General features: G+C 40.5%; 1 protein-coding gene across 1 annotated transcript in view; it reads right to left on the bottom strand.

Annotated features, from left to right (window-relative positions):
• pde1a (phosphodiesterase 1A, calmodulin-dependent) overlaps positions 1-26,420 on the bottom strand; it is a 40,151-nt gene extending 13,731 nt beyond the window's left edge. Inside the window, exons 1-4 of the mRNA XM_005942351.3 lie at positions 25,194-26,420; positions 11,955-11,981; positions 5,282-5,395; positions 5,012-5,194 (exon numbers count right to left, since the gene is read on the bottom strand). Coding sequence (XP_005942413.1) covers positions 5,012-5,194; positions 5,282-5,395; positions 11,955-11,981; positions 25,194-25,924 — 1,055 coding nt within the window. The 5' untranslated portion in view covers positions 25,925-26,420. The remainder of the gene's footprint in view (positions 1-5,011; positions 5,195-5,281; positions 5,396-11,954; positions 11,982-25,193) is intronic.
• Positions 26,421-26,696: the final 276 nt, after the last annotated feature.

The raw sequence follows: 26,696 nt of genomic DNA, 5'->3' as shown, positions 1-26,696 counted from the left end.
GATAAAAATAACTGAAATGACTAAACATCTGAAAGTGTTCATTTGAAACAATCATTTGACAGAATTCTGCGACGCCTCACTGCTTTTCTGCACATGTATAACAAGTTTTAAGATAAATTAACATATAGAGCACTAGGCTCAGAGGTTAAGAGAAACCTCTGCATGTCAGTGAAGTGGCAGGAAATACATTTATGACGTTACTGTAAAGATAAGATACAGTTACATTAAAAAGTATACTTTTCATGTTGTATATGGCTCTTCAACATCATATAAAAACAATTCACATATCCAAGAAAACTCTTTTGCACGTGCTGGACTATGGAAGAAAAATGTCAATAGCAATAAAAGGCTAAAGTCTGCACAGCACTGTTTTCTCAGCAGTCTTTTATCAATAAAGGTCTGTCATGGTAAGCTTGGGTTCCTGTTTTTAGTTCATTTAAGGGCTGAAAAATGAAGTAAATTCAACATGTCATAAACTGCAGATCTTCTAAATAACCAAAAGTGAGTCAATCCTCATAGACTCACATGTTTAGCTGTAATTGCAAGCACTCTGAAACCCTGCACTGTAACCTATGGCATAACTTGGCATGCACCTCCCTAGAAATGTAACTAAATATTGTGATTGGCCTGTTCAAATTCCTAATGTGCATTTCCTGCTACTTTTTCACAGAGGTTTGTTAATTTATCAGTGACAGAATAAAAATCATTGACTAAATATTGTCATGATCTGAGTGATGTCTGGTGTTTTTCTGTTTGGGTCCTGTGTTCTCCTGTGTCCACCTATATGCTCTGATTGCTCACCTCCTTCTCTCATCTTCAATCTAACATCTCTGGAAAGAGATGTTAGGGATTATGTAGCCAACTGTTCCATCTCTGCACGCAGTCAGAGTAACTCCCAGCAACCCTCAGGTTTACTCAAACCGCTAGCTACACCTCACAGGCCCTGGTCCCAAGTTACTGTGGACTTCATTACCAGGCTACCCATCTCCTCTCCATAATAGGCCGGTTCTCAAAGTTCGCTCATTTTGTTGCTCTTCAGAAATTACCCACTGCTACCAAAACCACCCAACTGTTTATTGATCATGTTTCAGGCTCCATGGCATTCCGCTGAAGATCGTTTTGGACAGGGGTCCTCAGTTCACCTCCCAGGTCTGGAAGATCTTCACTGCAGTGGGAGCCAACGTCAGCCTCAGTTCCAGGTTTCACCTGCGAACCGACGGCCTGACCAAGAGGCTCAATCAAGAGTTGGAATTGGCTCTGTTTTGTTATGACACAAAACTCAGCCATCTGGTCCTCACAGTTCCCATGAGTAGAGTACAGAACAACTCACTCACCTTATCTGCTACTGTCTCTCACCTTTCAACGCATCCTTAGGTTACCACCTGCCTGTCTGTAGAAGCAGATCTGTTCTTTCCATCTAGCACCACCTGCAGATAGCGCATTTAGGCCCAGAGGCCGTACTCCGAACAGTCGATCAGCACTGCCACTATGCAGATTGCCTCCAAACACCCACTCTCAGATATGAACTAGGACAAAAGGTTTGATTAGCCACTAAAGATATTCATCTTAAGGCAATCTCTTGCAAGCTCGCTCCCTGTTTTATTGGATGATATGAGATCGAGATTGTCATCAGCCTTTCAGTGGTTAAACTCAAGCTTCAAGCATCCATGCACATCCATCCCACATTCCACATCTCCCAGGTCATGCCCGTCAACTACAGTCCATTGTGGCTTTTGTTCTCCTGCCAAGCCTCTGATTAAACTTACCCGCAGTGCAATCTCCTAGGGGTAGACAACTCCAGGCCTCAAGTGCCGGTGTCCTGCAGGTTTTAGATGTGTCCTTGATGCAACACAGCTGATTTAAATGGCTAAATGACCTCCTCAACATGTCTTGAAGTTCTCCTGGTAATGAACTAATCATTTGATTAAGTTAACCCAGGGTGATATCTAAAACCTGCAGGACACCGGCACTCGAGGCCTGAAGTTGCCTACCCCTGCCCTAGACGCTGGCTCATGGTAAAATCCACCAAGTCCTCTTGCAAACTCTTTCCCCAGAAATGCAACTACTCACTGTTCTCAATTGCCTGACCTCCTGCTCACATCATAAACTTGTCTTGTAAAGTATGTGCACACCAATGTGCTGCGCTTTTGTGAAAAATTCATCCGACAGACTTGGAACTACAAGCACACTTGTTGCCAAATAATGATCTGAATGGTCAGATCTGTCAATGCTGGCTGTGTGGCAGGCAGGAGTAGGACCTAAACACAGGACTCAAACACAAAGGGATAACTAAAAGAGGCAGCTTTTATGTGTTGTATCAAAATACTCAGATACTAAATTCACAAAAACAAAACCTAACGCTGGAAAATGAAAACACGAAACTGGAAGAAAACTCGAGGAAGTGATGGACACGAGGAGCCCAGGAGAACACACAGCAACATGGACAACACAACAACAAGTAGAGGAAGACAGGGGACTTAAATGCACAAAGACTAATGAGGGGCTAGGAAACAGGAGGAAACACGGCTGGTAGTAATCAGACACAATGAGACAGGGAGAAGGGAAACTGAACTCACTGAACACAGGACGAGAGACTGTCAAAATAAAACAGGAAAGACACTGAGACGCAGACTAAGAGACAAGGGCTTGACACTGGGACCAGGGGAAAAACAGAAGCAGAGAACAAGACAGAATGAGGACACAGAGAGGATGAGAGACATGACGGACTGGGGAGAACACAGACAAGACCAAGATGACCACAGCATGAAAGGGAGGAGACTAAATGAACACAAATCTAAGAACTAGAAATAGAAATGACAAAACTAGGAAGATATGTAATATTTGAATGTAATATGTCCAAATGTTACACACTGAAAGTGTTAAATTTTGAGGAAGAAAACAAAGAAAGAAAGATTCTGGGTTCATCCAAGTCTCACAAGAAGGCAGCAAGAGGGAGAATTTAATGGTTTGATCCAGGATTTGAAGCTGTATCACCACCGCATTCACACATATTTCAGGATGTGAGTGGGGAAGTTTGAACTCTTGTTGGCAGAGTTGGAAACAACTTCTGAGGAGGCAGAGAAATCATTTCAGAGAGCCGACTGGCCAGAGTAGTGTCTAGCTGTGTGTCTGGGGTTAGTATTATTTTACTATTACCATATAATTGTACCTGTGCCTACTTTGAGCGACAAGCACACTTGTTACCACATACAGTGGTCTGATTGGGTCAGATCTGTTATTTTGGAGCTGAGAAATAGCAAGAATCAAGCTTGGTTTGAAAAAATAAATGCTAAAATACTCTGTATTCAGTGAAATGATACAGTCAGTGTGAAAGGTTGCAGTAAGTACAGGTGAGTACAAAAAATATTTTCATGCACAAAATATTTGTGTAAAAGTACAAAAGTCTTTAGAGTCAAACAGCAGGATAAATTGTCATCTGACTGTTTTATCTTCCTTTACCACCTTACTGTTTTTCTTCTCAGATTGCTCTTTCCCTGCCTTTGGTACCTGTGTACTTTTCTACAGCCTTTTTTCAATTTTTATTTTATTTTTGGTTTTTTTCTCAATTTCTGTTTAAGGTTCTGAGCTGTGAAAAAAAATGAACTCTGACTGAAAAGGTTTTTATCTGTTTTAACTTCTGATCAAATGTCGGTTTAATACAATAAAATGTCAACTCCTGCCAGCGAGACCTTCAGGGTCAGAATATTCCAGAAAACTCTCTCCAAGTGCTGGACTACAAAAGAAAATGTCAATAGCAAGAGAAAGGCAAAGTGTGCACAGTTCTGTGCTCCTACAATTATTAATAATTACCTGTCATAGTAAGCTGTTTTTAGTTCATTTAGCTCCATGGATAGTTTCCGCCTGCACAATATTATGGTCCCCATTAGAGTCACACAGCAGGATAAAATGGGGTATGCTTTACTGTGTGATTGACGAGTTGCTGCAGTATGAGGGTGAGTGTAGAATTCCTCAGTTTCTAAGTCAGACCCAACATTAATGAAATGTAATCATATGAATGCCTCAACATTGAATCTGGTCCACATGTACCTGCAAGAGCATTCACAAGGTCCAGCTGTGGAACTGGATTTGAGTCACAGTCAGTGCTGGAACTCATCCCCTGGTGTTCAGGACCTATAAACCAAACTAGGAAAGCCACTTCACTTTGGAGCTGGCTTTGTGTGCAAAAAGATGATCAGGTTCTAGCGAGGGGCGAGTGCAACTAGAAGATCAGTATTGTCTACAGTATGGTTGTATGTTGAAGCCTTAACCCTCTCGAGGCAGGCATTGCCGATTTGCAACAATTAAAAACTAACAACCTGATTACCCCACATACATATTTTATGAGGTTTTTTTTACTCAGAAGTACCACTGCAGGACTGCAGAAAAAGTTTAATTTGAGCCTGAGAGGGTTAAGAGTAAAGTAAGGACATTTTAAAAAATTGAATTGTCCTGCAGGACTCAGTTCATGTTCATAACATGTTTTTTTGTTTGTTTGTTTTTTGTAACAGTCTTATTATATAAGGAGATAATGGGCGATGTCAAAGTTACTTCATTATTTTCTAGGTCAGAGCACCTGGGAGGACATAAAGGAAGAAAGTGAGTCAGTATATAAATTCGTTCCAAGCTCTGCAGCCATTTTAATCCTTGAATAGGTCTGTTAACAGCTAATGGAGTGTGAAGCAGAGGTACTTAGAGTTTTCTGCAGTTTTATACACACTGAACAATGATTTAAAATGAGATTTACAAAGCTTAACTAATGCCTGCTATGTTTAATGGCCATTAGCAGCAGTTAGAGTGAGAATCTCATTGCTGGTGCAGTTGCGAAGACACTTTCTCTATTCATGAGCATTTATTTTGAATTCACAAAACCTGAATGCAGGCTTTTGGAGAAATTATGGGACTGAAACAATTTGGGAATTTCTTTTCTTCACACTACCACTCCGTGCAGTATTTCTAGCATGCTTATTAGTGAATACAAGCTTTCTGTTTAGCTGATCAGAGCAACATTTACCTCTCTACAAATATCCCAGCCTGCACTGCATGAACAATGCTCCTGAATCTTGGCTTCTCTTCAGGGCGACGCTTGGCCACACCCATCTTCCTGCTGAAGGTGCACGCCAGCCAGTCACGCACCTCGCTTGGCACCGACTCTGCCTGCAAGTCACTGAGCTCATCTTCAGTGTCCAGCAGGCGCCTGCAGAGAGAAACGGTCACATTTTTGGCAACTGCTAAAGCTTTATTTTCTATACAGCCATTCATTCAACAGCCTGCTCAGGCTCACCTGGTCTCATCAGTGTAAACAGCATCCAGCATGGCAGCTGCAAGCTCCAAGTGCCTCCGGAGTTCCTGCAGGTCCACCATACCACGGTCCATCTGCTCCAAGACCGCCTTCAGCCTGACAGCACAAACAAATATACAGTGCATTACACTAATTGAGCAAACAGTAGAAGAACAAGTAAATGATGCAAAGTTATTCAGAAGTTGGACGCCCAGTGTTAAAGGGCTAGGTAACATTTAAAATCCTGTCAGGACCACTTTATTTGAAAGGAGATTGTTGTCTATATCTGCAGTAACTCATATTTGTCTGTACAGTTCTGTTCTGTATGTCTATGTGCGTACACTGAAAGCTAAGAGGTAAAAAGAATGCAACAAAGGCCCCTAACACAGCAGAGCAGGCATCAGTTAGAAAACATATGGCATTAATTAACGGCATGTAACGCTTTAGCTGGAGGGAATCTGGGTTGCGAAGCAGCTTGCAGAGGCAGCAGTATCTGTATGGAAGGTGAAGCATCTTAAATATGAGTGAGTAGAATAAATTGAAGAATGTCAGCCTGGGCATCAGCTGATCTGATGGAACTGCAGGCTGAGCTTTACTGTCCAGCCTGACAGAACTAATGTTATGCTCAATTTTCTGTTAGATGCAGTTTAGTCACAAACACAACGAGCACTTTTAATTCGGTTATATGGCATTGATTTTATACTTTAATATAGTCAGGTATCTTCTTTTTCTTCATGGCTGCTGTGGATATCATTCCTCATATTTACAGCATATTTACATTTCTAAACATTCTGGAAGTTTGGCGCATTCCGGAATTCCGAACGTTCCGGAACTTTGGCGCATTCCGGAATTCCGAACATTCCGGAACCATGGTGCATTCCGGAATTCCGAACATTCCGGAACTTTGGTGCATCCCGGAATTCCGAACATTCCGGAACTTTGGCGCATTCCAGAATTCTGAACATTCCGGAACCATGGCGCATTCCGGAATTCTGAACATTTCGGAATTCCGAACATTCCGGAACTTTGGCGCATTCCGGAATTCCGAACATTCCGGAACCATGGAGCATTCCGGAAGGAGGTAGTTTTCGGTATGTCTGTTCTCAGCTGAAATCAGAAATTATGTGTCATCATGACTCTTTTTTTTTTTTTTTAATTACCCGATCATTCAGGCCTAGTTGCAAAGTGTCTCAGTGAAAGGTGTGGTACTTCTCTTTGTTCAGGGTGCAGATGTCCAGCTGCAATTACCATGTTTCTCTATATGTTGGATTCTGGAATTGTTTCCCCTTCTCCTCCCTGAGTCTGGTTCTACTAGTGATTTCTTATTATCAGGATGTCCTGAAAACTCCCTGAAAAGAACTTAAGTTAATCCAAAATCCTGCAGCAAGAGTACTGACAGGGACTAGAAAGAGAGAGCAGATTTCTTCTATATTGGCTTCTCTTCATAGGCTCCCTATTAAATCCAGAATCAAATTGAAAATCCTGTTCAAGGTCTTAAATAATCAGGCCCCATCTTATCTTAATGACCTTATAGTACCATATCACCCCATTACAGCACTTCACTCTCGCACTGCAGGCCTACTTGTTGTTCCTAGAGTATTTATAAGTAGTATGCAAGGCAGAGCCTCTAGCTTTCAGGCCCCTCTTTTGTGGAAACAGCTTGGGAGTTTGGATTCAGGAGACAGACACTATCTCTACTTTTAAGATTTGGTTTAAAAAAATGTTGATATGTCCTTTTTGATAAAGTTTATAGTTATTGTTGGACCAGGTGACCCTAAATCCTCCCTTAGTCATGCTACAATAAGTTTAGGCTGCTGAGGGATTCCTGTGAAGCACTGAGCGTTTCTTCTTCAGAATCAGAATCAGAATACTTTATTAATCCCGAAGAAAATTATAGGTTACAGCAGGCAGCACACTAATGGCACATGCACACTTACAAGGTGCTTCATTCACCTTTTTCACTCACCATGTGTTTTATATATGAAGGGCCAGGAGTGACACTAGTCTGTATTTGATTGTCAGTTAGTATTAATCTCTGGTTTCTTCCACAGCATATCTTTAATCATCACCCCCAATTGGTTGCAGCAGATGCCCGCCCCTCCTTGAGCCTGGGTCTGCCAGAGGTTTCTTTCTGTTAAAAGGGAATTTTTCCTTCCTTCTGTCACCAAGGGCATGAACATAGCGGGCTGTGTGATAGTTAGGGTTCTTTCTAAAACTATAGGATCTTAACCTTACAATATAAAGCCCCTGGAGGTGATTGTAGTTGTAAATTGGTGTCATTTAAACAAAACTTAATCAAAATGAATTGAACTGTATGCCATAAATCAGGGTGAATTTTGTTTGTGGTGTCAGATATGTAGTTCCTACATTATAACAGTATTGTGAATGATACAGAATGACTATCACTAATAAACTGTCTGTTAACGTGAAGTGCATCACTCAAAACCCGTGTAACGCTCCGTCTGCTTTACTATACTAAATACTGTACTTCACTGGATTTAAATGTACATATAATGTATATGTGTATGATATCCTGCACCTCACGACATCAGTGATATGCTTTTAGTCTGCCTGCAGTCTTCACACACCTGCTAACTGGTGGATTTTCATTCTTAGCACCCACACAGCTGCTGTCCTGTTCACACCACAGAACCAGAACATGAAAATCTGCTTCCTCCAGATGGACACATGACACGCTGCCTCCTGTCAGTCAGCTGACACCCACAGAAAACGACTGGAGTCTCCTCCAGGAAATAAACACGCTGCCTTGTAGAGTGCATCTTCCTTGCGTCTTTGCCAGCCAACAGCGCCCTTATGCCAGTTTGAAAAGTTCTCAGATGGGATGACCTATGACTTACTTTTAAATGATGAAATCAGATTAAGTTACATATCACAAACTAATGGCTTCATTGAAACAGAATTTGTGCAAACTGTTTGAAAGTCATTAGAGGTTAATTATAAACATTTAAAAGCACTTATAAGCTCTTCAGGCTTCATGAAAGACAATTAGTGCTCTTGTTTGGATGTTGTCTGCCTTTTCTTCTATTTTCTGTCAAGAGAAGTGGTTCAGTAAAGTTGACGTCCTGTCTCTGGGGAGGCCAATCCATAACTGATACTGTTCTAATGTGTGGTTTTCTATCCAGTTATGCTTGGTACTCCACTGGCAGTAGTTGATACTAATCATCAAGTTTTCCAGATGGTATTGCCTGGTGGATCAAAATCTACTATTCTGCATTCATAATTCCAGGTTTTGACAGCCACCCTTCCACTGAGATCTGATGAGCCTTTGGCAATCAGTAGATCAACTGAAAGGCCAGGCCAGATGCATCTGTCGGGTCCTGTATTAGGTCTTTGCCCAAGGACATGACTCTCAGATACAGTTCATTTGCTGTAGATTTGCTGTAGTTTTTTAGGCCTGCTACTTCAAATCAAATCAAATCAATTTATTTGATTTGATTATTATAGCACTTTTCACAGAATAAAAACCACAAAGTGCTTCACAGTAATATAAAACAGAAATACATAAAATACATTAATAATCAAACATACAGCACAAATCTAATTAAAAGCCAATCTAAATAAATTAGTCTTAAGCTGCTTTTTAAAAGAATAAATACAATCAAGGCAACGTAATGATGGAGGGAGAGCATTCCACAACCTGGGGGCCACCGCTCTAAAAGATCTATCACCTGGTCTTAAAACGAGTTTGTGGGACTAACAACACCTTTGATTAGATGATCTCAGACTGCGCGAGGGAACGTGGGGTTCTAAAAGATCAGAAATGTAGGCAGGGGCATCACAATTCAAAGCTTTAAAAGTCAGTACCAAGATTTTAAAATGAATTCTAAAATGTACTGGAAGCCAGTGTAATGAATGTAACACTGGTGTAATGTGCTCTCTTTTTCGTGTCTTAGTTAAAAGCCTTGCAGCAGCATTCTGGACTAACTGGAGATGGTCAAGATTCCTTTTGCTCAAACAAAGAAAAAGACTGTTACAATAATCTAAGCGAGATGAAGTAAAAGCATGAATAACCATTTCTAACTCAGATTTAGACAGCAAAGTTCGCAGTTTGGAGATGTTTCTTAGCTGAAAAAGGCCATTTCTAATCAAGTGGGGACAGTGTTGTTCTAGGGACATGGCAGAATCAAAGATCACACCAAGGTACCTGAGGCTCAGGATGACAGATGAGCCAAGAGAACCAGGATGCTGTTTGTGATATTTTGTATGTAGCGGACTGTCGACAGGGTGACTTAAAGACTCTGCTGTGTTCAAGCCTTTTAACATTGCCATGGTGACCTACCACCACCCTGTAAACTGGATGAAATTTGTTTTAGTTGCCATGGTAACAGCTGAAGTCAGAGTAGGAGATGGTGAGAAAGATAACTTCAAGACTAGAGAGATTGTGATTCAGGTGCGTCATTTTCAGGTGTCAAAAAAACACCATCTGTTTTCTTTTTTAATAACTTGAAATATTCCATGTTATTATTAGTTATTAGTAGTAGTAGCTGCTGAGTTTTACAAATGTCACTGTAGGTTAGAGGTTTCTAATGCAGTGCGTTTAGAACTGTTTCAGTGAAAGACACAACCCCAACCACAAAGGTGAAGTCCCTGTATTCAGTAAGACTTGAAAATAGCCGGAGGCCTTTCTGTGTGGAGTTTGCATGTTCTCCCCATGTTTTCCATGGGTTCTCTCCAGGTACTCCGGCTTCCTCCCACAGATAAAAGACAGGTAATTAGTGGTGTTATGTTAGGTTAACTGGTGGTCTCTAAATTGCTCATGCGAATGGTTGTCTGTCTGCTTGTTCACACTACAAATAAAATAGTGTGAACGCTCAAAGCGGCCCGCATGCGCAAAAGAAGATGTCACACACAACGCGCTCTGTTTAGACCCAGAGCAAACAATATTTGACTGATGGCCCTTAATATAAAGACTTCGGACTTTACGTTTCCCAATTATTGCTTTAAGTTATTTTGTTATTTACATAATAATGTAAATAACCTAATAATTATCCTTATTGCTGTTTTAGAGAGGAGCGGTGCTTCAAAGGATAGTTGCAGATTTCTGTCAGAATCTGCAGATTATACAGTACAAATAAAATGTTCACGTTTCTCCAACGTTGTCCTCCCAACAGTTTCACTGACATCTACGCTGGATGGCCAGGAAGCATTCGCGATGTCTTATCGGGCGCTGATAATTGGCGTCTGTCTTGTGTCAGTGACGTAAAAGACGGATTTAATGCGACATGACAGCAGTTGCTTTCTAAAACATCGGATATGTATTGGATTCAGTACCACATACGAAAGTGACCCAGATCGGATTTGAAAATATCAGATTTGTGCCGTTCACACTGTCACACTATGATCGGATATGGGTCGCATAGGGTCAAAAAAATCGGATTTGACGCGCTTTCGCCTGCAGTGTGAATGTAGCCTAAGTTTACAGTCTACAGCAGGGGTGGGCAATCTCAGTCCACGAGGGCCGTTGTCCCTGCAGGTTTTAGATCTCACCTTGGGTCAACACACCTGAATCACATGATTAGTTCGTTACCAGGCCTCTGGAGAACTTCAGGACATGTTGAGAAGCTAATTTAGCCATTTAAATCAGCTGTGTTGGTTCGAGGACACATCTAAAGCCTGCAGGGACACCGGCCCTCGTGGACTGAGATTGCCCACCCCTGGTCTACAGTCACAAAGCTAAAAGCAATATCCCCTGAGAACACACACATTTACAGTCAGATTTGTTTTAAAATTACACAAAATACGTAAAGAAATAGGGAGGGTCTGTTTAAAGAGCTGAAACATGTTTTAGTGTTGCACGTCAAACAAGGCCTCCCTCTGGGAGTGTATCTGTTTTAGACAAAGTTATTTTTTCTTTTAAATTTCAGGGTAAAGCAAGTAGCACCTTTTATGTGTCGATGATGGTTTCCACAATTCTAAAATAACATGCTAATTCATTTTCATATTTTTATGATGCATAATGAGCTCAGTGTGCTTTTATGGTGAAAAAAATCTTTGTGCACTTAATTATCAAAGACTTACTCAAAACAACTGCAGAAAGGATTTAATCATGAATCGGAAAATATAGACTGCCAGTCAAAAGTTTGGAAACATCTTCTCATTTAATATTTTTTCTTTATTTTTTACTACTTTCAACATACATAGATACATACTGAAGAAGAAGAAGGAGAGTGATGGAGTGCTGCGCCAGATAGCTTGGCTTTCACAATCATCTGACCTAAAGCAAAGGGTGGCTATTTTAAAGAATCTAAAATATAAAACTTGTTTTGAGTTAATTCACACACATTCATAGTCCTGATGCCTTCAATGAGAATCTACAATCTAAATAGTCATGAAAATAAAGAAAAACCTATAAAATAGAAGATGTGTCCAAGCTTTTGACTGGTAGTGTAAGTTTCATAGACCAAAAGACCAAGGGAATGTTATTAAATATCTACACTTTTCACTTCTACACTTTTATAAAGAAGAAAAAAGCAAAAGCATCTGCAGTTTAGAGAAGCTGATTTTTTTTCTCTATTTTGTATTTTAAATTTTTCATTCATGCTTGTCAGTTGTCACAATGATTTTCCGCTAAACAAATACACAAGAATACAACTAATTGTTTCAACTCTCCATAAAAACAATTGTGCGTGTATGTGTGTGCCAGTGCGTGCCTTACCTTTGCGATGTACTTTTATATTTCTGCCTGTAAACAAACAAGAACAAACAAGAGTTAATCAAATCGGCCACTCACATGGTGAGTTTCAGGCTAGGTTAGAAGGCACACCTTGAAACAAACATACAGACTAACAAAGATATTTCTTCTCTGAATAAAGTCTTATCCTCATCAACAAAAACACATCTTCACATTGGAACTAATAAATAAACCACAGAGTATTCAGAAGCTTGAATAAATGTCTATATCGGTATATACAGATATATTTCATTTGTACTGAACTACTCATTAAATTAACAACATGATGTATTTTAAAAGACTTTTTACGAGACCAGATTGCTCCTATAGTGGCCATCAGAAGGTACTTAAGGTACTTTGGCACATTGGATTCACGTTTTAGACCTTGATGGCACGTCCATCATTTATATAGAGTTTATGAGTGCACACCAAAGCTACCTGCACTAATGTCAGTGGGTTAGGTGGAAATGCTGCTTGGATTTACTGAAGTGAGTCAGGGGGCTGCATTACAGAGAGCAAACTCAAACACTGCATGCGAAAAGCAAACTGTCATTTCCATTAACCTCGAGACAGATGAGAATGACATGCAACCACGGGAGCGTTACACAACAAAAATGGCAACTGCTGTTGCCTCGAAAGGCTTAGAAGACACATAAAGCTAAACCATACATACATGATACATGGCCAACATACTCAAAAACTGTTTGTCCTCTGTGTTAAGTCTTTTAAAATGTCCCTCATTCCAATAAAATCTGAAAAGTCTGAAAGAGCAAATCAAATCATGTTTTCTACCCATTTTGTGTGCAAGGGTGGCTCAGACAAGCACTCCAAAGCACTGGAGCAGAGGTTTTCGTTCTGGGAATTGAGCCGTCCCAGCAGGGTGTCAAAGAGTTGAACATGGAGAGCGGAGGTGAAAGGAACCCATGAATGCTGGGTATTTTGTGGAGATTGGTGGCTGATTTGGTTGCTTTTCAACACTGTCAGAGGTTCCAGCAACAGCAGTGGCTCATGGAGGTAATTTAGGTACTTTAAACCCGTTAGTAGCAGATTGCAGCAATTTGCATCAAACATGGAGCTTCCTATGAGTCATAACACAGCCAAATATGAACACATAGATATGATACACCTCCTTTTAGATTCAGTGTACGGAGGATAGTAGCATATTCTGCAGGCATCATAAATGAATATGTCATCTTGATAAGCAGCCTGAGAATCCTCACATTTCTATGTTTCCTTTTGTAATAGGCACATGCCAAAGAAGAACTGCAGATAGACTGCTAACAATGAAAAAAACTACAGCAGTTTAAGTGAATGACTGACTCTGTGTTACAACACAATTCATGTTTATATCACCAAAAAAACCCAAATTATTAGAACCCTACACAAAGAATAATCATGACTTAAAAGGGATTCAGGGGTTTACTGTCAGCTTTTTCTGTCCTACATCAACCAGGGATCGCACATACCCTATCAAGTTGTTTTTTCTTTGAATATATTTCTAGTGTCACACTCCATTTCAGACTCCATTTTTCTCATTCATTTCTCTGAGCGTGATGGCTGACAATGATGTCACTGCCTCCAGCTCAACATTTGAATTCACTGAGGTTGATTCCTGTCTTACGCTAAAGGGGGCGGGAATATTTTCCCAAAAAGTTGCATCAATAAAGTGGTTGGAAGCTTCTAAATGTGCTAGTGCAGACAACCTTTCCCTTTCCCTCTAAAACACAGATGCCTCATAGTAAGGTCCAATCTGGGGAAGCAGCACCTGTTAAATGATTTATTGTTAATTTTGTGAAACTGTGAAGCACATGATTACATTTTACCGCTGTTATGTGGTGAAGGATGCAAAGCAAAGCCAGTCCATGCAGACTGTTCTCTGATAAAGACAGAGGCCAAGTTAATGAACAGGGTGCCTAAATATAACTTTGTACTGACAAATGATTTGCTGGATGAAATATTAGTCTGCAGATTTTTGTAGCGATGAAAGGTTAAAGAATCTAACATTCCAATCGTGATATTGGGCGTGCAGGTTAAAGCTGTGTCACATGTAAAGAAACATATGATATGTTGTATGTGTGTTTGGGATGGATTTTCAAGTAAATGACCAAATTCCTATAAATGCTGACATCTGACAGATACACACATTTCTGGCAATAATGAAAAAGCTCTCTTACAACTAATGTGTCATATATGGAAGATCACCTTTGTTACATTTTCACCACACAAGGTCAATGATGTATAGGGGACAAATTTTAAGTTTTTTTGCTGCCTAAATTAAATCAAGTACGTGTTGCTGACTAAAGCACACGGAACAGGGAGAGAAACCAGAACACAAGCAGTATTTGACATGATGGGATGGAAACACATATTAAATAAATATTGACTTTTTAAAAAGAAGTTTAAGGTTGCTTTTCTTTCTTTTTCACCTCTCTTAGCTATTTTGCTGTTTGTTTGTTGTCATTTTTCTACTTATTTTGTGTCTTTTTGCAGTCATTTTGTGTCTCATTTTTTATTATATATCTCTTTGTGCTCGGTTCCCTTCTCTTTAAAGTTTGTCTTTGATGTCTCGTGAGTCTGCAGATATTTTTTGCCACCATTTTAACCCTCTCAGGCTCAAATTAAACTTTTTGTTGCTAATGCACAACCAAGTCCTGCAGTGGTACTTCTGAGTAAAAAAAAAACTCATAAAATATGTATGTGGGGTAATCAGGTTGTTAGTTTTTAACTGTTGCAAATTGGCAACGCCTGCCTTGAGAGGGTTAAGTCATATTACATATTTGTGTCTCCTTCAAAGAATTATTTTGTGTCTTTATGATGTTGTTTTTTGCCACTTTTTAGTCATTTTATGTCTCCTAGAAGTTGTTTTGTGCTACTTTGCAGTAAATTTTTGTCCCTTTGTAGACATTTTATGTCTTTTTGAAGTGTTTTTGTGTCACTTTTTAGTTTTTTCCCACTATACATTGGACGTTGGATAGACATGCAGATCTGATCTATATTGGGTCCATTGGTCCATAGCCAATTCCGTCCAAATTAAGTCCACAATTTGGGCGTCCAGCCATGACCCACTTTGGCCATCAATATGACATTCAATGTTTGAACTTTGGACTGAGGACATCTATAACAGGTACAGGAAATTTACATGATTAATAAATCTAAAGGTGTCCATACATCCTTCATCTGCTGATCAGAAGGTTTGTGGTTCGATCCCTGGCTCCCCCAGTCTGCATGCCAAATATCCTTGGGCTTTTTACACAACATCACTCTTTCCAAATCAGGCCAAAGAGGTGGTACTGGTGAAGTAGTAAGATTTTAATGTTAATTTACATGTTTTCTCACCTTTGATAAATATGCCCAAATCCAATTTGGAAAGTGTTACCACTTCATTACATGTTATGAGGTCAGAAAAAAGGGGACAAAATAGACCTGATTTTGCTACTATTAAAACCATGCAAAACAAAGTCAATGTCACCAAAATGCAAGCATTAAATCATGCGTCACCGAACCGAAACACCTATTGGAATGTAAATTTGAACAGCAGATTACCCCACAAGTAGATGACGACGATCTAAACGCTCCATTTGGTCTGAAATTAGCCAGTCACAGCTCTGGAATCTGACCCCAGCAGCTAATCACAGCTCTGACACGTCTCAGCTTTGAAATGCGACTGTAGAGACCTGTTATTTCATGGTCGAATGGTAATTGTACGCCGGCCTGCGTGGGCGGATCAGAGCTGAATTACAAAGCTGTATAAGGCACGCTGATCAGTGCCAGGTCGCTGCATTGTTTTCTTAGTCAGAGAAAACTCTCCAGCACGCGGCAGCAGCAATAGTGACAGGTGAGGACAGAGAGTTTCTGGAGAATGACTCACCCCCCCTATCATGACTTTTACAGGGTGACGCCTTCAGCGAAAGAATTTGCATTTTGCGTCTTTACCTCTTTTTTTTTCTTTGTCCTTGTACCAATTGTTTTGTGATTTCACCTACACATTTTCTTCTCTGCATCATTAACACTGAGCTTGTGGAATGTATTTTATTTTGTGCACTGTTCTGTTTGCAATGCATCACTGCAGGGTGTGTGTGTGTGTGTGTGTGTGTGTGTGTGTGTGTGTGTGTGTGTGTGTGTGTTTGATGGTTAACTCCATCTAACCCGCCCACGTCTAGACCAAGTGTCCTGGAGAAAAAAGCTGAACCTCCATTAAATTGAAGCAGTGCACACACACTGCACAGTATCAGCCTTTTGTTGTTTAGTTTCTTAACCACCTCATCAGGGTGGCTTCAGATTGGTCCTAAATTTAATTTTTGAAGCATGACAACAAGCCAGACATGCAAAAACCATTATAAAGATTAGTTTCTGCTTAATCTGACCGGGACAGTCTGGTACTTCTTTTAATACATCCTCAGATGGCAGAACGTTTTTTTCATAGCTGAGCTTTCTCAGCTGATTTCTGCTCTTTAATGTGTCAAAAAAGTTATTTTTTGCTTTTGTTTTTACACTTTACACTTCCTCTGTAATTCCACTCAGCTTCTCACCAAAGCCTACTGATAATAAAAAATTATGCATCTCAATGTGTAAAAAAACAAAAGTAAATGAAAAGCTGTTCTATTCTCTTTTTGTCCTTTTCTAGTTTACTGCATCGAAATGTTCTGCTGTTACCACGGAAACTGGGGGAAATTTTCAAAAATAAACGAATAAATAAATATCTCCACACTTTTTTGTTTTCTTGTCAAACAGCTTTAAGCTCTGTGATTAATTTATGGATGAACTTTATGTCTGCCAGGAAGAAATAATATTGTAATGAACACAAAGACACAATCGCTCACACAAAGAAACAGCTGGTTTTGTGACCACTTGAATGGGTCTTAATCTTGTATTCATTCATGCTTGCTCTATTTAATTTGGACAAAGTTTATGATAATTTGTACATTTCAGAAACTTGCTTTAACAGGTGTCACAGGTTATAATAGAGAAGTCAATGTCACAAGGCCCTTCTAAATACAGAGTCCCCAAACTTAGGGAGGGTTGTGCCTGGAAAGGTCAACAGTGGCAGGCAGAATGTCTATAAATGGAACAGCAGCTCTGCTCTGCTCTGATGATAGCGATACAAATGTACCTGGCAGTAACATGATGAAGTAACCTTAATACTGTTTTTTTTTTTTTAATCAAACAAAAATTTGCAGTCTATGAAAAAGAAATGTAACAACAAGGCTTCTCTTTATATTATTTTTTCCTTTCATTTTTGGTAACTGCACATATGAAGAGACTCAAAGTCAGAACGACTATATTCAAAAGCAGATTGTCTTTTCGTTTGTTTATATTCGGTTGCATGACTCTTGTCTGAGAACCTCACCACCCTTCCTATAGCATATGGATTGCAGGTAAGCTTGGCTTTGTGGTCTGTCTGAACTAACTCAAACTTAATTCTATTATATATATATATGCAACATGCTTTATATTGTAAGGTAAAGAGAAAACCCCAACAATCACATGACCCCCTATGAGCAAGCACTTAGTGACAGTGGGAGGAAAAATTCCATTTTAGCAGGAAGAAAACCTCCAGGAGAATCAGACTTAGTGAGGGGCATCCATCTGCCATGACTGTTTAGGGCTGAGGGGAGGGAGACAGGAGGTTCAGAGATACTGTTATTCAGGGAGGAATGTGACGTGAATGTCCATAGAGTTTTTCACAACCTCTCAGCCCATACTTATTGAGATATTTCCATTTGTGGTGCACCACTCAACAGACCGAAACATATAATAATGATTATGCTAATTTCAATGGGGAAGCTCCATATCCACTCGTCTGCCTGCATCCCTCGGGGTTTGGCGCCGCTAGTCTATTCTTCACATTACTTCCACTTTCCTGTGGTGTCAAACTTAATTTTGTTGTCATCACTTTGGCCCAAACATTTTCTTGCTTGTCTTCTGCGAGCTCTGTCCTGTGTGCTTTAAATCTTACTACTTTTCTGCCTTTCAGATCCTCATTCGTGCAACCAGCCTCCTCCAAATCTCCACCTCATCCTCGCCAGAATAGAGATCCTCCAAGTCTTCACCTGCTTCACCTCGCTGCCATCCTTCCTACCAGCGTTGGACTCTGTTCTACTACAAAGACTGATCGGAGTCTAATTGCCAAACAATTATTAATCAAGCTCCATATTGAGAACTGTTCATTCAAATGGTCTCTCCTTAGTCACTGCTACTTTGCAACCCAGAGTGTTACTTTATTTACAACTATGCCTCACAAGTTGTTAGGTCAGAGGTGCCAACAATTCTTGAGTGTGATTAGCATTCAGGTGCAGCAGGGGATCTATTTACTAGGTGCACAGGCACTGAGGGGGGACACACAGGCATGCAGAGCTTCTGCTTACGCACAAGCAGCATTACTGTCAAACTACAGATGCCTGTTGCCATTACTCACTACCCAAAATAAAACCAGCTTTGTTGTTTTATCTAAGACCTTTTCTCACTGAGCAGAAGAATCCTCCGGAAAACTAAACAAACCTCGGAGTGTGTTCACTCCCCGTGACGGAGTTCCCCTAACCTCGGAGTTCAGTCTTGTCAGGTTAGTAGACAAGCTGAATTCTGCATCTTTATTTTTACACCTCTAGCGTTTCTCATTCTCTCACTGTTGACAGAGAACACATTCACTTGCCAATGTTTATTAGAGGATTTGGCAAAAACGAAACACTTGTCTTGGCGTCAGTTTCTTCAACCAACACACCAACTTCTGCTGATAAATTTCTGTGTCTTTTTTTTTCTGTTATATTTTCCTCTGTTGCCAGCCGGTTACCAACACAAGATGCTGTATAGCAAGCAGGGTCTGTTAAACAGAGCAAGAGTAGCCAAGGGGCATAAATTAAATGTGTGTGTTTAATGGTAATGATGCCGTGCACATTTCATTTAACTGCTGATGAGAGATACTGTCAGTAAACCAAATACTGGTGGTGGCCTGGTCTTCCATAAGATAGTTAATTAGAAGAAGTATCACAGACATACACAATACACTGGGAATCTTGTTATTAAATGTTTTTGTGAACAGAAGCTGATAAAATAAAGGAGAGTTTAACTTTAGCTGTCAAAAAAATACTATGGCAAACGTACTCTTAACACCATTAAATCTATTAATTTTATTTCTGGACATAATTTTCCCATTTGAAACAAACACTAACGGCAGATGAAAAGTCAGCTGTTTCAAAATATGCCAGTATGGCTTCACTAATGCTACGATAGCATTACAGAATGCTAAGTTAGCGTTCTGTAACTATCACCATATGTGAGAAGCTGGAAAAACAGACCAGTCAAATGCATCAGTCTGTATTTGCCCATTAGCTATAATGGGCTGTTAAATTTTGAATGAAGCAGCTACCATGGTTATTGTCAAAGGTGGAAAGTAATGAATTACATTTACTTGCGTTACTGTAATTGAGTAGTTTTTTTGTGTATTTGTACTTTTTAAAGTCATTTTTCAAGTCGGTAATTTTACTTTTACTTAAGTATATTTTTTAAAAAGTATTGTACTTCGCTACATTTTCAATCACACCCGTTACTGAGTAAATTAAAAGAACAAACAAAAAAAAACCAACATTGCGCTTCGGAAATACTGCAGGGAATGATGGGTAGTAGAACAAATTGGCGTTGGGTCACGATAAAGATGAGTCTGACATCGGTGGTACGGATCCAGCGAAAAAAGAAACCCTGTCGAATTCTGCTGACCCTGAACTCAAGGAAACCGATGTGAACCCCTGGCCGTATTTAAGGGACCATTTCGGCTTCAAGTGCAAGTAAGGCAACAGCTTTATTATGCAGTGTAAGCTGTGTTTGCCCAGAGAGACCAAGTTAGCGGCTTTTAAAAATTCCACATCAAACCTGCGCAAGCATGTAGAGGTAAGTTAAATGAAACCTGTACATTTATTTTAGCAAAAAGGCTGTGCTCAAGTTAATCACATTAAGACATAAGCTGTTATTGGGCACGTTGTTGTCCACGCAACTTAATTTTTTTACAGGATCGGTAAATTGCCAAAAGAAAATGTGTTTACTTACATTTTTCCTGTTTGTTAATAATAATAATTTATTTTAAAAAAATAGTTAAATTAGACAGAAGACAGAAGCGGCTACTTTCTTACTTAACCCACATATGTTCACACTGCAGGCAAAAGAATAACGTGCTTTGTGCAGAGGTGTGTTTTTTCTGATCTCAAACTGATCTCCCTGTTGGAGCTCAGTCTGGGGGGAGTTATTTTTTTCTCCTTATCTTTCCTCATATTGTGCATTTTCTATTGTTATGCCTCTCTGACCTGTCTTCCCCATGTGATGTTTGTGTAATGTATGTATGGTCAGAAGGGTAAGTCGGCGCTGGCAAAGGTCGGCAGCCTTAACCCAATTTCCTTTGGGGTCAACCTTCAGGATCAATAAAGTTTTATTGAATTGAATTGAATTGCTCCTCAAAATTAACAGAGCAGAGCCAAGTTTAAAAAATTAAAACACATTTTATAGCAGCTGCCATACAGCTCAATTCAGTACTTGTTCTCTTATTTGACAGTTTAGAACACCTTCTCATGTAAAATAATTATATGGTTTTGACAGTTTGGTTGGTTTGGTGACCATTATCCATTTTGATGTATAGATTTGCAGTTTAACTGCCACTGAGCTTTAATTTGTAAAGTTTTTCTTTTAATTAAAAAACAACTACTTTGAGATTTATCCCATTGTCTTTTTTGCACTACTCAGAAGAGGCTGTCCTCCTGCTGACAAAAAGTAACTATGTAACTTTTACTCTGAGTACATTTTTAGACAGGTCATTTTACTTGTACTTGAGTAAAATTTCAGCAAAGTAATAGTACTTTTACTTGAGTAAAATATTTTAGTACTCTTTCCACCTCTGGTTATTATGTAATGTCCTCTTTGCTGGGTTTGAATGATGCTTCCTTGATATATTTTCCTTTTTTGTTGTTAAATGTTTTTTGTCTAATCTAATTTGCGAACAGAATGGAAAAGTCAGAAAGAAACAGACCTAAGTGTGAAATGTTCTTGTTTTTTACCTTGTGTTCCTTACAATTTCAAAATTGTTAGATTACTATTTATTAAACTGAAGATGTCAAACAGTGTCTGTTAATGTGAGGTTTTGTGATTTAATAATGATTCAAATGTCATCTGTGCAATATTTCACCACTGTATATGTGTAAAATGTGTATATATTCTGTTTCCTTCTTTATATAATCTCTTGATAATAATCTCTATTGTTACTGTTCTATATATTTATTCTGTTGAATAGATGTAGCAAATTCCTTGGCACCACGTTATCTTATCTTATCTTTTAAATGCTCACTTGTAGCATGTTCGTAAATGATTCAACTTTTGATCAAAGCACCACTGCTCAGTCACAATCCACGCTGTTACTGCCAGAGGCTAAAGACAGAAGAGTCACCAGGGGGGCAGGACGCTGCTGATGGAACAGACAGTCCATCTCCCTGGTCGATGTGCTATTTATTTGCTGAAATTATTTAATAAACTACATTTTCCAGACATACATAGGTATTTGCACGCAGTAAAGTTAAGACAACCAATGCAGGAAATATTGGAAGTCTGGTTGTTCTTGATTGCATCACTGCTTGGATGTTTTTGTGGATACTTGGATCATAAGTTAGCTAGCTTTTCCTAACAAATCCCTATTTTAATTTCCAAACCTCTTGGACAAATATCAGAAAGCCTCTGGAAAATAAACAAACTGACATTTTCAGTTTTAGTAATTCTTAGAAAGAATGACCATGGCTGTGCTTCAGGAAGTATAGCTGGTCATCTACTAATCAGTTCAATCCCTGACTGCTCCAGTCTGAAAGTCAAAGTGCACTTGGGCAAGATACTGAACCCTGAGTTGCATCCACTGTGTTCACTGGGGTTGAATGTGTGTGAATGTTAGATAGAAAGCACTTAGACATAGAAAAAAGTGATTTTGTGTGTGACTGGGTGAGAGGGACATGTGTGTGCTTTGAGTGCTCAGGTACTATATAAGAAAATTTCCATTTACCATTTAGACTAAAGGAAGATCTGAAACTGAAACGATTTAGAATTTTAACTAGCTCAAGGTGGAAAAAGTGACCTGGTTGAAAAAGATCTGACTGCCTGTCATGGGCATGTCATACAACCAAGACAAAGAGACAAACCACTTCAATCAGACATACAGACTTGTCACAACAGGGAGATGTAAAGGTATGCTTTAATACAACGGGTCCATCTTTTTTTCCTACTGTGACAAGTCAGCATCTCTGCTGGGAAACGGATTTGTTGACTAAAACATCAGTGTATGCTTTAGAGTACCACACTGACCTTATACATGACCAGTTTAAACAAAAAAAAAACAGAGCTATCATTTCCTCATTCCTCCTTATTTCTTATTTATTCCTCCTTGGGGACCTACGTTATTGGAATGAAACCTCACAGAGGATAGCACAACGCACCTGGGGGTTTTTTTCCACTTGTAGCCATGCCATTCTGGAGATACAGCAGCTTTTAAAACATATGCATTAGTACTCTTTTTAGTCTATACTATTACTTTAAATGTGTAAAAAGTTCTTAGATTTAAGTGGACCAAACCAGACGAAGAGCTATAACTAAACTGAACACAGCACTGTCCAGATATTTTGTATGTGACAAATGTTTCTGGTGAAACTGCAGTCGAAGACTGAACGTGTGAGCTGCGAGTCACTGAAAAAATCAAGAAGAACACTTGTCTTAGACACATTTATGTGCTGCTTTCTTCCTTTAAAGACGGCAGGCAAACAAACACAAAAGACTGGGAAGGTTATGTAAAAAAAAACAAACACCCAAACTAATTCTTGACGGAGCATGTCACAACTAAACTGCGAAGAATTTGACGACTTCTTTTGTAATCTGCAGTCAATAAATCATTAAGTTTCTGAAGCTTGAGGAGTTTCTGTGTGGGAGTTACAAAATTGGAAAGTAATGCTGAATGGATGTGAATACTTATGATTTTTTGGCCATCTATTCAACTAAAAAAACATTTTGGATGAATTAAGCAGAAAATTATGTCCTTCTGTGTTTTTGGAAAAGGTGGGAGCAGCATACTTCAGGCTGAAGAGGAGCAGGATTATCCAGAGCATGCATCAGAGCCTGATCTGACGGTACGATTATGCATCAGTGGTAACAGTCACGGATATTTGGATGTCTGTGAAGGCACCGTGAATGCTGATCAAGACACGTTCAAGGTAAAAAAGAAAGTATAAGAAAACAATAAAAATAATCTGGTCTCCAGCAGATCTTAAAATTAGGCAAATAAAACCCCAGATGAGCTACAAAACATGACAGTAGTTTGCTGGTCTGGAGCATCGGGGCAGAACACAGCATATCAGCATAAACAGCTCGTACCACTGGTGGTGCAGCTACAGGACCTGAGCACCTTACAGTTACTGAGTCAGTTACTCTATAAACTCCTCTGTTTACCAAAGTATTCTAGAGCCAAGTGTGAGGTCCTCGGTCCAACAGCTAAGACTTGTCCTACACTGGATCATGCTGCGTGACAATCATCCCATGCACAGCAGCAAATGTACAATAAAATGACTGAAAACGAAAAGCATCAAAGTGTTGCAAAGACTCGGTCAAAGTCCAGAACTCAGCCTGATTGAAATCCTGCAGCTGAAGCGTTAAGCTTTGATTATACTTTCCGCATCCGTGAGCCTACAAGGGTCCGTTCAGGTCAGAGTGACGGAAATTCCATCATCAGATAATCAGTTTGAAGGTCTGTGCCGATGTCTGAATGCCTGCCACTGTTTTTGAGACCATGTGTACCCATCCACATAGACTTTACAATACAGTGCGACAACTGCACATGGGCCTGTGGAGGCAGACTTCAAAAAAAGTATAACAGCAATGGCTACTCAGCCACCGTCTGCAGAAGGGTTATAATCAAAACTGTGCCGGCAAACTTCAGTGAACTGAAAGAGTATGGTAAAGAAGAGTAATTCTAAAAGCTACTGAATTTTGGCTTTTGTTAAAACAGCAGCGACACTGTGTGACATGTTTTGTGCTGCTGTTCATTTGAGCTTGAATTTACCTCATTTTAACATCTAGTAAGAAGTAGAAAATTTATCTTATGTTGTAATACATAGACTGACAAATAACTGCCAACTCTTATGTTCATACCAAGGGGTGCAATTTACAGTCACCAGTTAGCCTAACATGCTTGTCTATATACTCTAGGAGGAAAAGCCACACAGGGAGAACATACAAACTCATCACAGCTCAACAGGAGGCTCAAACCAGCAGTTGTGAGTTGCAGTTTTTGCCATAGCAAAGATGTGTTTAAACACATAGCTTTTTTTTTATATATTACAATAATAAAAATGTTTATTGTGTGTTATTTGGACAATTTACACATCTAAAACAAAAGTGCACATATTTCAATTTGGCAACTTTAAACAGCAGTCACTTAAAATCCTTACTTGGACTACTAGGATTCATTGCTTCATGCCTACAGGGCATTCACTGGTTTGAAATGCTCAGTTTAGGAGCATTTCAAAGTGTGTTGTCAGAAAGAAAGGATCCGCGAGTGATGATGAGCGTAGTGTGATGAATGAGGCTGTAATTCACAGACTGAAGTATCAACAGGACATTCAAACATTTTGTGTTCGCGTGCCCTGCCTTCATCTCTGTCTCTGTTTTCGTCCATCTCCCTGCTGATGTGTCTTTCTTTGCTGAGAGTTTGCTGCATCGCAACGCTCAGTTGTTACCATGGCAACAATGGAGAATAAAAAAAAACACACTGGGCTCTTTTTTTGTTGTTGTTGTTGCTGCTTTTGATTTGTTTGTTTTTTTGTGTGTGTGTGTGATCGCCTCAAATTCAAACAGATGTGGCGAGGCTGTTCCGCTGCAGCGTAGGAGTCAGCTGCTAAGAAAGAATCTGACAGACAGACAGACGAGAAGCTGTGACTTCATCAAACACACACACACACGCTCTCTCTCCCGTGTTAAGTGATGTTGCACGCCCACCGTTGCCCGCTCATTTTCTGTCATTTGTCTTCCCCTCCATCGTCGGTCCGTGCCAGCATCACCAAGGCAACCGGTCAACCGCACTGATGCCGTCCCCGAGGCTGTCAGTCTTACAGCAGCTCACGGATCCTCACAGCGTGATCACCAATTATCGATAGTGCTATTGCATCAACACACTGACATTACATCATCAGCCAGCTGACTGCGTGATCTGTGTTTACTCACATTCCTCTGAGCCGGATCAGGACCTGGTTGTTGTGATTCTGCTCCAGAGCGTCCCCAAAGTCCTGCACCTCCTCAGACTGCTGTTGCTCCTTCTGCTCTTCCTCAGTCCGTGACATCTCCTCACGCTGCACCTCCTCCTGCTCCTCCTCCTCCTCCTCCTCCTGCTCTCGAGGTTGCTGCTGTTGCTGCAGCTCCTCAGTCTGCTTTACCTCCTCCTCCTTTTGTTGTAACACCTCACTTTGCGGCACCTCCTTTTCTTGTTGCATCTCCTCAGTCTCTTCCTCCTCCTCCTTTTCAAGGTGCTGTAGCTCACTTTCCTGCACCTCTTTGATCTCTACCTCCTCCTCCTTCTCTTCTTCCTGTACCTGCTCCTCTTGATGGCCCTGTTCCCCTTCTGACTTTAGCATCTGCTCAGACAGCCCGTCCTCCTGCTGCTTCAGAACCTCCTCCACCTTCTCTTGTATTTCCCACTCATGCGCTGCAACCTCCTCTTGTTCTAGCTCTTCCTCCTGCCCATACACATCTTCAGTATCTCCATCCTGTTGCTGCACTTTCTCTTCCTCCAGGTCGTCCTCCAGCGGATGGACCTCCTCCTGCTCCTTCTCTCCCTCTCCCTCCTGGTCCTTCACTTCATCTTCCATCTCATGTTCTCCCTCCTGTTGCTGCAACTCCTGCTCCTCAGCCTCCAGCAACTTCTCAGGCAGCTGCGCCTCCTCCGCGTCCTCGTTCATCTCGGTTTGTGGCAGAGCTCACTGAGCAGAGTTCAGTCTCTGTAAAGTGTCCGGACGTCTCTCAGTCCGACAGAGTCGTGAAAACATCAACACTGATCGGAGCCTTCAGTTCAGCGAAACTTCATCCAACTTTCTGTGGTGTCACCTGATGAGCCCGGCCAGTCCAAATCGCTGATTTCGGACTGATTGGTAAGGGAAGTGGAGGGGTTAAAGGTCACGAGAATTTGGAAGGAGACAAAACAGGGAGCATAAAAACAGCAAAACACGTCTCACAGAGATCTCAGAGCGCAGTGCCAGCTCTGTGCGCCGACACTGCAGTGACAAAATGATCCCACTGAATGTCCCAGAGCATCGCCGTAGCAACGCAAGGAGGAAGCCGACCAGCAATAAAGATGGGATAGAGTGAGGGAGAGAGAGAGAGAGAGAGGAGTGATGGAGGAGTACAAAAGAGAAGCAGAGAACATTGCAGTGCGTTTCCGTGGTAACCCAACAACGGTTGCCAAGAGTGATGGAATTCTGCAGCCGACAGACTGCCCTCCTCCTCCTCCTCCTTCTCCTCCACCTCACCCCCTCCCAAATTCAAATGCACATAACTTTACGCTCTATTCAGATACAAACAGCAAAGAGGCACATTAATCTGTCCTCCCCTCACTCACCCACAGTGCCTGCCAGAAAGACTGTACAGTGAGATGTGTGTGTGTGTGTGTGTGTGTGTGTGTGTGTGTGTGTGTGTGTGTGTGTGTGTGTGTGTGTGTGTGTGTGTGTGTGTGTG

This window comes from Haplochromis burtoni, unplaced genomic scaffold (genome assembly GCF_018398535.1).
Source record: "Haplochromis burtoni strain Fernald_Lab_line unplaced genomic scaffold, NCSU_Asbu1 Contig_337, whole genome shotgun sequence".
In the NCBI taxonomy this organism is placed as follows: domain Eukaryota; kingdom Metazoa; phylum Chordata; class Actinopteri; order Cichliformes; family Cichlidae; genus Haplochromis; species Haplochromis burtoni.
Note: the sequence above shows the minus strand (reverse complement) of the source record. Positions and strands in the feature narration are given on the sequence as shown.